Here is a 12,226-nt window from a genome sequence, read left to right on the forward strand (position 1 = left end):
AACTACCCAACAAGGGATCAGAGTAAATCTAACTCCCAAGAAATAAAGGCATGTGATGTTGTATTCTATTGTCATTCATAAAACTGATTCCCATGTCTGTGGTCACAATATGAACTGCCCCCTTCCCAATGCTATACTGTTGATTTTAAGGACTCAAGTATATTGCTTTGTATTTATTCATGTTTAATTTTTTTCCTCTGGCCCATCAAAGCAGCCTCCTGATTTATGGGCATCCTAATTGTCAGTCATTTTATAAGCTCTTCCTCCAAGGTTCATGGAACCTGCAATTTGAGCTGTCTCATTCCAGTCCTTAATAACAGCCAAGGGCCAGGGGCAAGGCTCGGAGTGCGGGCAGCAGCCTACCCCTTAGCTCCCTCTGGGCTTTCATTAAGTACAGTGCTAGCCATCCCATGTACCTCTGCCTTGTTTGTTAGGATATATTGTCACATGCCTAGCTGAAACCCAAACACATTCTGTCTACTACATGTTTTCAATGTATTAGCACAGGGACTCTTTCAAATGAGAAAAACATAGTAGGAGAGAAGGACATGTGGTTCCCCACTGCCTTTCCAAAGGGCCTGTCAAATCTGGTCAAACCCTATCCAATTCATCACCAAAGATCAGGGCCCCTCCCCCACCCCACATGTCCCAACATCCCTGCCCTGGTCTCCCTAGAGATTTATGCATCAGAGTTTATAATCTGACATAAGTAGGAGGAAGGCGAAGAAAAACTGGAGGCCAGACCACTGATGAACATTTTTTTTCTTTTTTTTCAAATTAACAAGTCTACAGAAAACCTTCATTGAATCTGGGCACATAATATAAATTATGATCACGTGCATAAAAAACCTGGCACTAAATATGGCCTTTTGGGATCATTCATATAAAAAATACGTATTAAAATCTGCACCAGAGCACAGTGCAGGAACTGACTGATAATTCTAATGGCAGCAGCCTCAAGGCAGGATTGGTCTGTGGATGCTGAGAGCCTGGGGCCTCAGCTTCTAGCCTCTGAGGTGAGGCCCACATGAACACGATCAGCTCCAAACAGAAGTCAGAGGCACATCTCTGAAGGTAGGACCCCTGTGAGCACCAAAATGCCACACACCTGGCATGAAACAAAAATGGTGCTGGGAAGAAGTGCAGGAGAGAAGCCCCTTGTCCCTGGGCCCCAATCACAATTCCAGGACACTCACTCTCTGGGAGACAAATCACCTTAACTTCAGAGCAACTTTTGCAATTTCCATATATGTTTTTTCCAATTCTCACTCAAAGTCACAATTAGCCTGATCTGAAGGGTTGAGTTCTTACGTCATTTTCTGCAGGCCGAGATCTTGCTATTCCTCCCTGAACAACCACTACCACAGGGAAGCACAGCACGACTGACTCAATCTAGTTCAGTCTTAGACCCAAAGCAACCTAGCGATTCCAGCCCAGAAGTTACACTTCGTAGGCAAAGTGATGAAGAGCAGCACGGTGGACACTGAATGACCCCTGAGCTGTGACCTTGCCAAAGCCATGAATACCTTTGCACAAAGCAACTGAAGCCCAGAGAGAGGCAGGGTCCATATTGGACGTCTGTCTCCAAGGATGAAGACATGTTCCTCTGTACGCAGGGCCTGTCACTCTGGCTGAACAAGGCCCAGGACTTTTGTGCAGTGGCTTGTACATTCACTGGGTCCATGGGCTGCCCAACTGTGGCTCCGTGGAAAGTGGCAACTGTCCCTGACTCAGGTGTTGCCAAATAGTCTGGCTCCACAGATGGGACACACACACAGGGACTGGACAGAGGCGCAGGGTGCAGGGTGCACAGGGGAGAGAATTAGGAGAGGCAATTCAGAGGAAAATCACCAGGGGCTCTAAGGAGCCTGCAGGGACAGCCGGGCTTCTATAATTTCCAGGCTCCAGGTTATCAAAAGGGCTGTAAGTCCTTCCTGTCATTCTAGTGGATTCTACAAAGGGAAAGAGACACCCTACTAATTTCTATCCAGAAGCAGAGTGGTTTTTCTCAGCTGCCTTCAGGGTGGGCTTTTTCTTCCCAGTCCCTAACTTGATTGTCTTGCTGCAGGGTGATCCAACACTTTTCCTCGACTGTGACTATAAGTAAAAGGAGAGATGAAGGACAAAAGTGTCTGAATCATAATTTAGGCAAAAAGCCAGGAGCCACACAACGCTGCTAATGAGGGACTTTCTCCCCCAAGCAGCATATTTCAGGACACGAGTGCTGAGTAAGAGACAGGCGCCCTCCATAATGGGCCCTGACACCAATTACTACCATGTCCTATGTGCCCAGGACAATAGGTGAGCACTGTGCCTAGCTGATGGCTCATCAGGATAGGAGGCCACCCAGCAGCTCCTGCAGTCTTGGGACATTCTGTCTGGAACAAGACATTTTAAAGTGACCTGACAACACCCTCTAGTGGAAACCACACATAAAACAAGGACTCTTGTCCAGTCTGCCTTCTTCTGATGGCACAGCAGTTTTCAGGATTCTTCATAACAGGGAAAAACAAAACAAACAAAACAGATCACCTTTAAGAACATTATAATCATATAAAAAGACAGGAGCTCACAGCCCATGCTCAGTACCCGCCCCGCCAAGTTCACATTTGCTTCTTAGGACTTTGGCATTCTAAGAAAAAGGGCCGTGCTGTGCGGGTGCTGCCGGTCCCCTCAGAGTTTGGGCAGACTGCCCACTGGAGCCAGGATGATGCCAAAGACATAGAAGAGCCCCAGCAGGAGGTTGAGCTTGGCCGTTCTCTGGGGCAGCTTGTTGAAGGCCTGGCTGCGGAACTGCCTCTCGAGAGAAAAGGCCATGGGAATGGTGAGCAGGGGCAGCGCCAGGCTGATGCTGCAGCGTGTGGCCAGGATGCTGAAGATCAGGTAGGGCAGGAAGAGCAGCGTGTTGTAGAGCACGTAGGAGAAGGTGGGGCCGATGAGGATGGCCAGCGTGACGATGCCCGCCTCCCGGTCGGACTCCATGTCCCTGGTGTTGTTGGAATGGAGGATGGCCTCGGTGCTGAGGGCCAGGGGGATGGCGTAGACCAGAGGGAAAATCGCCAGGGACCCAACCTGGACAGCGTAGGCAAACATCACGGCTAGTGGGCCGAAAGTGATGAGGATGACAAGGTCTCCCAGTGCCACATACTTGAATCCAATTCCTGCAGCCAAGAAAATCCAGAGAAGTATGTGAGATTGAGGAGGGGGGTGGATAGGCTGCTCATGAGGCAGGGAGGGCCACAGCTGGCCAGATGCTCAATTTTATTTTTTAATATTTATTTAGTTGTAGATGAACACACAGTATCTTTTTTTTTAGGTGGTGTTGAGAATTGAACCCAGTGCCTCACACTTGTGAGGCAAACACTTTACCACTGAGCTACAGCCTCAGCCCCGAGATGCTCAATTCTTAAGCATCTTAAGACTGTGGGCAGTCGCAATTCCCCAGAGCAAAATGTGACTCATTTCCAATGACACAGGCACAGAGAGAATTCCAAGTTAGTTTCAGAGTCCAGCTTGGGGACACACCCAAGTCTGCCCTCTTACTGTTCCCCAAGACAAAGTTCTGCACCTAAGGACACCAGGCTCCCAGTAAGTACAGTTCAAGAGAAGAGCCCAAGGAGGACCTAAGCTGTCTCACAGTCCAGTTCTTTGGTTTCTATCAGCCTCTCCAACTCCCACCAGGCACTGAGTTCAGTCCTGCACTGATGCAGGAAGTCTATCCCAGCCTCCGACGTCCCCCTTCCTTTCCCCACAATCTCCAGAGACTTCTTCTGCCTTTAAAACTCCCAGTGAATCACAGTGACATTTCAAGGCCCCTAAACTTCCGCATCAATGTTCACCACAAGATGAATAAAGCAGCAAGGCCACCAGCTTCCCCTGCCTGGTCCCAGGAAGTTAAAACTAAGTCATGGCTCCATGGCTCTGCCCACCTCCCACTTTGAAGCTGACCTCCCCGACTTGTCTCTTTTTTTTTTTTTTGTAGTTGTAGATGGACCACGTGCCTTTATTTTATTTGTTTATTTTTATGTGTTGCTGAGGATCTAACCCAGTGCCCCACAAGTGCATGGCAAGTGCTCTGCCACTGAGCCCCAGCCCCTCACCCACTTCTTTTAACCTACCCACCCTCCACTCCTCCATCCCCAGTGCCACACTCTATCCCAATTCACTCCATTCCCAGGTCCAAATCATGGTCACTTCATGTCCCCACCGCCACAACCTCCTAGGGGGCTTCCAATCTTATAATGCCCCCACCTAATCTCCACACTGCAGTCCCAGTGACCCTTTAAAAACATGAGCCTGCCCACCCCCGCTTCTCCCAACACACACCTTACACCCCTTCAGCCTGGCCTCTGGTGAAAGTCCCTCCTTCCTGCTCTCACATGCCTCTTCTTTCTGCCTGGCAACCCCTTCACACTCCTCAGACTTTAAGAACATTCCTTAAGATAGCCTCCCATGACCCCCCAAGCCACATCTTGTGAACACGCCTGCCACATGCCACTTCCAAGTGTCACACATCACATCTCCAATTATATCTCACACCTCCAATTATATCATCTCTGTCTTCCCAACAGATTGTTGGTTCTGAGGACAGGGCCTGTGCCTGTTCCAGCTCGCTCCCTGTGCTGGGCACCAGGGCTGAACTGAACCCAGAGCTGCAGTCACAAGCACAGAGCACGGCACAAAAAATCTCCTGCTCCACTGAGACCCGTGAAGCCTGGAGTGGGTGACAGCTGCCCACAGGAAGAGGCGATCCACACCTATGTTGCTCCAGGAGCCTAGAACACCTCCAGACTAACCAGCTATAGGTGTGGCCTCAGGGTCACTGGGTGATCAATGACATCTTAAAGGGTCAAAGTGGTAAGTGACGATGGTTTCCAGAGGATTGACAACCACGGAAGCCACAGATCCAGACCCCTAATTTCACCCTCATAGAACAACCTGTGCTGGTGCTAACTGACCACCCTCAGTTCTTCAAAATGCAGCAACCCAGAGGCACTACAGGCGTGGCCCCGAGCTCTCCAGCATCAGCAGCTAACTCCCTGCCCCAAGCCGAGGGGTGACAAATAATTTGATCCTCTAAGGACATGTCCTCCGGAGGGTTCCTTCAAGCAGAGCCCCAGGCCCAGGTCTGAGTTAGTAAGGTGCTGTCTCGGCAATCTCACACGTCTGGGGACTCCTCTGCCAAGAAGACCCAGGCAGGAGCACTCCCCGCCGGGCCTTGTGAGTCTCCCCTCGCTGCCGCCGCTTCTCGCCTCTTTCCTCAGCCCCGAGCCCAGGTTGCATTTCTGACTGTGGGAGAAAATGCAACAGCAGTGCAATGGCCTTGACCTTCAGCTGGATCCTCGGAGAACACTCCTCAGGGAAACCTGTGACCCACTTAAACAGGCCCTCCACGGAAGCCAAGCACAGCCCACTCCCCGAGGTCACCCGACACGCTGGAGCGTGGGAGGCCTGACCAGGGCCCGATCAGAGATTCCCCGCGGGGAGTTTCTCCCAGGCCTTCGCAGCCCTCCCGGCACCATCTTCTGATGACCCAGCACCGTGACTGCCAGCCAGGGCTCTACTCAGCAGCCACAGTTACCTGCTCAGACATGAGTCAAAGGTGGGCAAGGATGCGAGGCCCCGGAACTCTCGCGTGGAACTGAGAGTGGTGGGAACACGCGGGACAACCTCAGAAAAGAGCTTGGAGTTCTCAGAGAATCAACATCACCCGCCCTGAGCCCCAGTGGGTCCCTTTCGAGGCACTTATCCAGGAGAAATGAAAGCGAATACCCACAAAGATTGAGCATGAACCTGCAGTCCCAACGCCAGAACCCGGGAACTGCCAGAGGCCCTGAACGGAGGACAGACCCAGACTGTGGTAGGCTCACGGCTGGAACAGCACAGCACTGCAGGGAGCCACCACCAGTCACAACCAGAGCTCTGAAACCTCACGCTGGGCAAAAGCCAGACCTCGAGTTCACACTGAAGCACGCAGCCAAGACACGCATGGTCCTCAGGGAATGGCACCCGCACAGTACTCTACACCAGTGGGACAGAGTGGGACTGCAGGAGAGCCCAGCAAGCTTCTGGGGTAAAGCAAATGTTCTGCCTCACGATAAGGGCGTGGGTTATGCAGCTGTACACACAGGTCAAGATCACCAAACTGCAACTCTGCAGAGCTGTGCCTTTCATTGCATGTCAACTAGACATCAAAAAGCCAATGTTTAAAACAGGTAAATCAGACCATGTCATCACTCAGTGACTTCAAAGGGTCCCCACTTGTTCATTTGGTGAGAGCTTTTAATTAAGCACCACATGCTAGCGCCATGCTGGGCACTGAGGGTGAGAACAAAAAGATGCACCGTCTCGTGGAAACGATCAGCCCAGTAAGTATTTTACATGCACTTTGGAAAGTAATATGTGCTGTGCCGAAAAATAAAGCAGAGAAGAGCCACAGGGACGACACTGGGGTAGAGGGACTGCATGGGGAAGGTGGATGATTTCAACAAGGTAGAAGGCAAGGCCTACAAAGAAGCTGGTGTTTGAGCAAACAGTGGAGGAGGTGAGGTAGATGGAGAAGAGCGTTCCCAACTGGAGAACAGCACCTGCAAAGGTCCTGAGGCAGGCAATGGCTGGCAGGTTCCAGGCTCACAAGGAAGGCAGGGTGACTGGCTCAGAGTGGGCAGGAGGAACGGAGGAGGAGGAGGCAGGTCCAAATGAGGCGGGCCACACTGAAGAGCTCCCAGCAGAGGACTGACGAAGGGCCATATCTTAACAGCTCCTCTGGCTGCTCATCTGGGAACACCAGAAAGACCCAGGGCAGATGCAAAAAGACCAGGTTAGGAGCCTGCCACAATCGTCCAGGGAGAGGTGATCTTGGTGATGGTAGGAAGTTGGCAGGGAGTGGCTGGGGGTCAGTGGTAGAGGACTGGCCCAGGATGTACCAACCTCTGGGTTCCACACACAGAGTGGGGATTGCAGGAGGTGGGATGAGCGGGTGAGGGGCAGCTGTGGGAAAAGCTGTGGGTTTAGCAGGCATCATTGGGGAGATCAGAATTTGACCTCAGACATGTTAAGCTTGAGATATCTGAGACCTCTAGAGTTGCTAAGAAGTGGATATGGGCTGGTGTAGCACGAGGCCACACGTGAGGCCAGTTCAACCCCAGGCACCCCCCCTTGCCAAAAAAAAAAAAAAAGGTTGGAGCATGACAGTTGCCAGGTTACTAGATGGTATATGAAGTCATGAGACTGGCTAAAGTCACCGAGGAAGTAAGTGGAGATAGGCCTGGGCCGGGAAGTTGGTAAATAGCTAGCAGTCAGGGGAGCAGACGAAGAACTCTGAGTCCAGCATCTCATTCTCCTCTGGACCACACTGGCCTTTTGGAAGATCCTATACACTGTGAAGCTCCCTCCCACCCAGGACATTTGCACTTGCCGGCCTGTCAGCCCTGAAACGATCACTGCAATCAGACTCCAATTCTGGCCTCCTCCTTAGGCTTCAAGTCTTAGCTTAAATGTCACCTGCTCCAAGGAAGTGCTACAGCTTAGATAAATGTCCCCCCAAAAGCACAGGTGTTAAAGGTTTGGTTTCTAGCCCATAGTGTACTGGCAGGTGGGAAAGAGGTGAGACCTTGTGGGAGGTTTTTCAGTCCCTGGGAACTTGTCCTTGAAGGGAATCTTGGGTGCCCAGCCCCTTCATCTTGTTCTCTTTCCTTTTTGGTCATGAGGTAAAGAGGTTTCCTTTGCCACACAAAGGAAAGTACATCCCACCAAGATGTACTGTCTCACCACAGGCCAAAAAGCAATGGGCCAACCAACCATTGCCTGAAACTTCCAAAACTGTAGGGCCAAAATAAACATTTCTTCTTTTTCAGTTGGTTATTTCAGGTATTTTGTTACAGTAACAGAAAGCTAACTAATACCAAGGGCCTCTTCCCTTCACTATTACCATCTTATACTCTTTCATAGCTTTCTATTGATTTCCTTTATTGAATGTTTTAAATTGCCCAAAATTTAAAACTGACTGCCAGTACACCATGGTCCCTTGGCTTTTCTCCTACTTCTCTAGATGCTTATTCTCAGTCCCCTTTACCTTGTCCTTCTTATCTCCTCCACCTCTTAAGTTGGGCTCAGTCCTGGTTTTCTTCTCTTTTCTACCAACACTGCCCCCTTTCATGATCTCGCTCAGTCCTACAACTTCACCTAAAAGCCAATGACTTCCAAGTACCTTCATCTCTAACCAGATCTCATTTCTGAACTTGACCTCTCTATAAATCCAACTATCGATTTGACATCTGTCAGGAGATTGACTTTGGATATCTTAATGGCGGTTAGAGCTCCAATCTCCTGATCCCCCCTAATCTATTCTAGCCTTGCCTTTCTCCATCTCACATGTTATCAACTTTATCTCCCAGTTGCTCAGGCTAAAACTTTTGAGTTATGCTTAATTTCTGTTTTTCTCAACCTCACACCCAACCCATCAGCAAACCCTGCCTAGCTTCATAATGTGTTCAGAATCACTCCCCACCACCACCACCCTGACCCAAGGCAAGATCCAAACATCCTGCCTGGATTACTCAAGAGCTTTCTGCTTAGTCTTCCCTCTTCTACCCTTGGCCTACTCCCCTTCATCCATTTTCATTACCTTAGTCAGAGAGTCTTTTAAAACATGAAGTCACATCATATCACTCATTTACTCAAAAACCTGCAATGGTTCCTCCACTTGAATAAAGTCCAGTGGCCTAAAAAGCCCATTTAATCTGTGACTCCCTCCCCTCCCCAAACCCCTTCCACCTTACTGTTCCTCAAACTCTTCGGGCCCACTCCTGCCTGGAGGAACTTTGGACTTGCTGTTCCCTTCTCCTAGAACGCTGTTCCCCCAGATATCTGTGTAGCCAACTCCCTCACCTCTTTCCTGCTTCAGTCTAAGATGGTACCTTTTTGATGAGGCTCACCCTGAACAAACTACTTAAAATAGTAACTTGGGTGCCCCTTCTCTGCTCTACTTTTCCACCACTAAATCACTTTATCACCTCTCATATCATGGGCTGCAAAACAACACTACAATACTCAGTCAATGATGAACCAAAACCAAATATGGAAAGATGGTCTCATAGGATTAAAATGGATTAAGAAAACAAAAGAAGATTAAACAGCCCATAGTCCCAGTTGAGGCAGGATAGAAAGTTCCAGGGCAGCTTCAGCAACTTAGAAAGAGCCTGTCTCAATAAAATAAAATAAAATGACTAGGGATGTAGTTCAATGGGAGCATCTCTGGGTTCAATCCCCAGTACTGGGAGTGGGGGTACAATTTTACCATTATTTTTAAGAGTATACTCTTCAACGTATTAAAGGAATGTTTACTATAAGATAGCATGCTGGATCATGCCAGCAGCAGCCTCGTGTGTCTCATGTCTACCATATCTCTTGACTGCATCAAGAGGCCATATGAGCGACTGACCTTACCATCTAGGTTTGTATAAGTATACTTTATTATGACATTCCCACAAGGGCAAAATTGCTTAATGATACATTTGTCAGAATGTATCCCTGCCATTTAGAAATACATAACTGAACTATAAGTAGGGTGACCAACAAAAACCCACTTCTAGGGAACCCCCTTAGTCCTGAGCAAAACAGAATGCTGATCAATCTATTTTTACTTTCTCTCTCCAATATAAAAAGTTCCAGAAGGGCAGGGATCTGTGCCTACTAGGTGTACATAGACTGGTACACAGCACATAACAGGTGCTCAAAAAATAGGGCTTATATGCCCAACCCTACTGTCTGTCCATCACCTTAATCAGCCTGCTATGAGATGTCACCTAACAAGCTAGCTGGAAGTTATTAGCTATATAATTTTGAGCTCTACAGATTTAATTCCACAATTCGAAACTGTGGCATTATAGAATACCGCTCAACAAAATGAAAACTAGATACAAAATGTCCATCCATCTATGAGAGTCAAGCCCACTATCCAAGCCAGGATCTTCACAATTTACTGTTCTCAAAACATTCATGAACCACACATTAGAGATTTCAGATAAAGTAGCCTAATTTAGGAAGGAACCTTCCTTATGTCTACAATTCCTATGCAAAGCAGCAGTTTCCAGTACATGCAACTGAGACCAGCAACACAGGAAACAGGCCAATTCTTACCTCCTGTGTAGAGAAAAGAGCCAGATAGGCCTCCAAAGTAGATGAGAGCTAAGTGCTCCAGTTTCAGAGAGGACAGGCAGTAGAGGCAAGCGGCACAGACACAACCTAGGGTGTAGAGGAAGACTCCAAACCGAACAACATCCTGGGGCTCCAAGATGCGGTCCACCAGGGTCCTGTCATCACTCTTTTTGTGGTCAATGCCCTTGGAAAAGTCATAGTAAGTGTTGACCAAATTGCCGGCCCCGTGCACAGCCAGGACAGCCACGGCACAACCCACCAACAGCCTAGGGTCCAGGACGCCCTGGGATCTGTATGCGAGGGCACTGCCCAGGGCCACCGGGGTGAGCGAGGCACTGAAGCTCCAGGGCCTCAGCGCCAGCACGTAGGAGGCGCACTTCTGCCTCCAGGAGCGCTGGGGTGGCCTGTCCTGCTCGGGCCAGTCGTTCCCCAGCGGGTCGCGGTCGCCGGCCTTGGCCGTCTCTCCCGTCTGGATGTTAATCTTCTCCCCCGGGGCCTGCAACGCAGCCATGGAGGCTGCACGTGGCTAAAATCAACCCTAAGGGCGAGCCACTCGCAGTTACCGCCCGGAGGCGAGGACAGGCGGGGCTACCGGGCCTGACCTTTCTTGGGTTCTACCCGGGGCAGGACTGAGCGGCGGTGGGGCTGGGGACAGCAACCAGCGGGACTTGCACTCCTCGAGGCCTGGTGGCGCCGCCCCGACCACCCGCCAGTAGGCGAGGCCTATCTCCGGCCCCCGCCCGGGGCTAGAGCTCAAGACCCCGTCTCGGCCTTCTCCTGCGAGCCGCCGGGGCCGCCATCTTGTGCGCCGGCCTCAGGAGGCCCGCCCGGAAACCGAGGCCGGGGCGTGCGCAGGGCCGGGCCGGACCGAGCCGAGCGGAGCCGAGCGGAGCGGAGCCGAGGCGCGCAGGAGGGTGGGGCGGGGCGGGCGGGGCGGGCGGGGCCCCCCGCTGCTATCCGGGATGCCGCCCCGCTGCTACCCGGGATCCGCGACTTCTCCGGCGCACCCCGCCCTGCTGCTTCCCGACTGCTGCGAACAGCTTCATTTAGCATCCCGAGACCCCAAGGCGTGGGGCTTTGCGATTTAGCGGGCACTTTGGCTCATTCATATAGGATTCGCTAATTTACTCATGCAACAATTCACTGGGCTCTTGTGAGCAGACACTATTCCGGTTATGCCGCGTGTGTCTGCCTTGTGGAAATACAGATGCTGCTTGACTTGCGATGGGAACGGCTGTCCCAATGAATCCATCCTACGTTGAAAATCTTGTACATCGAAAACACACTCAGTAATACACCTAGCCTGTGAATCGTAGCCTTGCCACGTTAAACATGCTCAAAAACACATTAGCCCACAGTTAGGCAAAATTGTCTAACATAAAATGTTTTTTATAATGAAGTGTTGACTAGCTCATGTTATGCATTTATTTTGGATGGAACCCAGGAGTGCTATATGACTAACCTACATCCCCAGCCTTTTTCTTTATTAATTGTTAAGTTTTTATTTTGAGGAAGGATCCATACTAAGTTGCTGGAACTGGCCTCGAACTTGGCAATCCTGCCTCAGCCTCCCTAGTCATGGGGTTTACAGGTGTACACCACCATGCCAGGCCAGTATTTCCTGTAATTTATTAAATACAGAAAATGGAAAACTGTGGTTGTATGGTGTGCTTCTGCACCACAGTAAAGCTGAAAAAATATAAATCAAACTACTGAAAACTGAGGACTGTGTTTACTTTTTCCTAACTTTTCATTCAGTCACATTTATTGGCAGCTGGCAATCTGCCAGGGTGGGAATATTTACACCAGGCAAATCAGCAAATGCTTGATAACTGTTAAGTCGCCAAGAATTGAGAAAGTGGCAAAGAAAAAGTGAAAGACCCCAGCCCCATAACCTAAGGCTTGATTATGAAAAGTAGAAAGTATGCAGTAAACAGGTGAGCTCACCACATGACCTGTTAGAAAGGGCACCCTGCCCACATCACAGGACATGCTTGAGCAAACTGGGATCATAAGCTGGAACAGGGAGGAAACAAAATGTAAACCTATGAGATTAATGAGTTTTTCG

The 12,226-nt window shown here is 50.0% G+C and overlaps 1 protein-coding gene across 2 annotated transcripts; it reads right to left on the minus strand.

Annotated features, from left to right (window-relative positions):
* Positions 1-788: 788 nt before the first annotated feature.
* Positions 789-11,006, minus strand: UBIAD1 (UbiA prenyltransferase domain containing 1). 2 transcript variants are annotated; one of them, XR_014023747.1, is made up of 3 exons: positions 10,141-11,006; positions 6,588-6,777; positions 3,039-3,161 (listed from the first exon to the last, which is right to left on the minus strand). XR_014023747.1 is itself a non-coding variant. In XM_081307751.1 (2 exons), the coding sequence occupies exons 1-2, from the start codon at positions 10,667-10,669 to the stop codon at positions 2,674-2,676; spliced, it is 1,017 nt and encodes a 338-aa protein (XP_081163877.1). In that variant the 5' UTR covers positions 10,670-10,998; the 3' UTR covers positions 789-2,673. The 2 variants fall into 2 exon arrangements, 1 of the variants encoding a protein (XP_081163877.1); XM_081307751.1 differs by lacking the exon at positions 6,588-6,777 and having other exon boundaries at positions 789-3,161; positions 10,141-10,998.
* Positions 11,007-12,226: the final 1,220 nt, after the last annotated feature.

Source organism: Spermophilus citellus, assembly GCF_964194105.1.
Source record: "Spermophilus citellus genome assembly, chromosome: 9".
NCBI classification, from domain to species: Eukaryota; Metazoa; Chordata; class Mammalia; order Rodentia; family Sciuridae; genus Spermophilus; species Spermophilus citellus.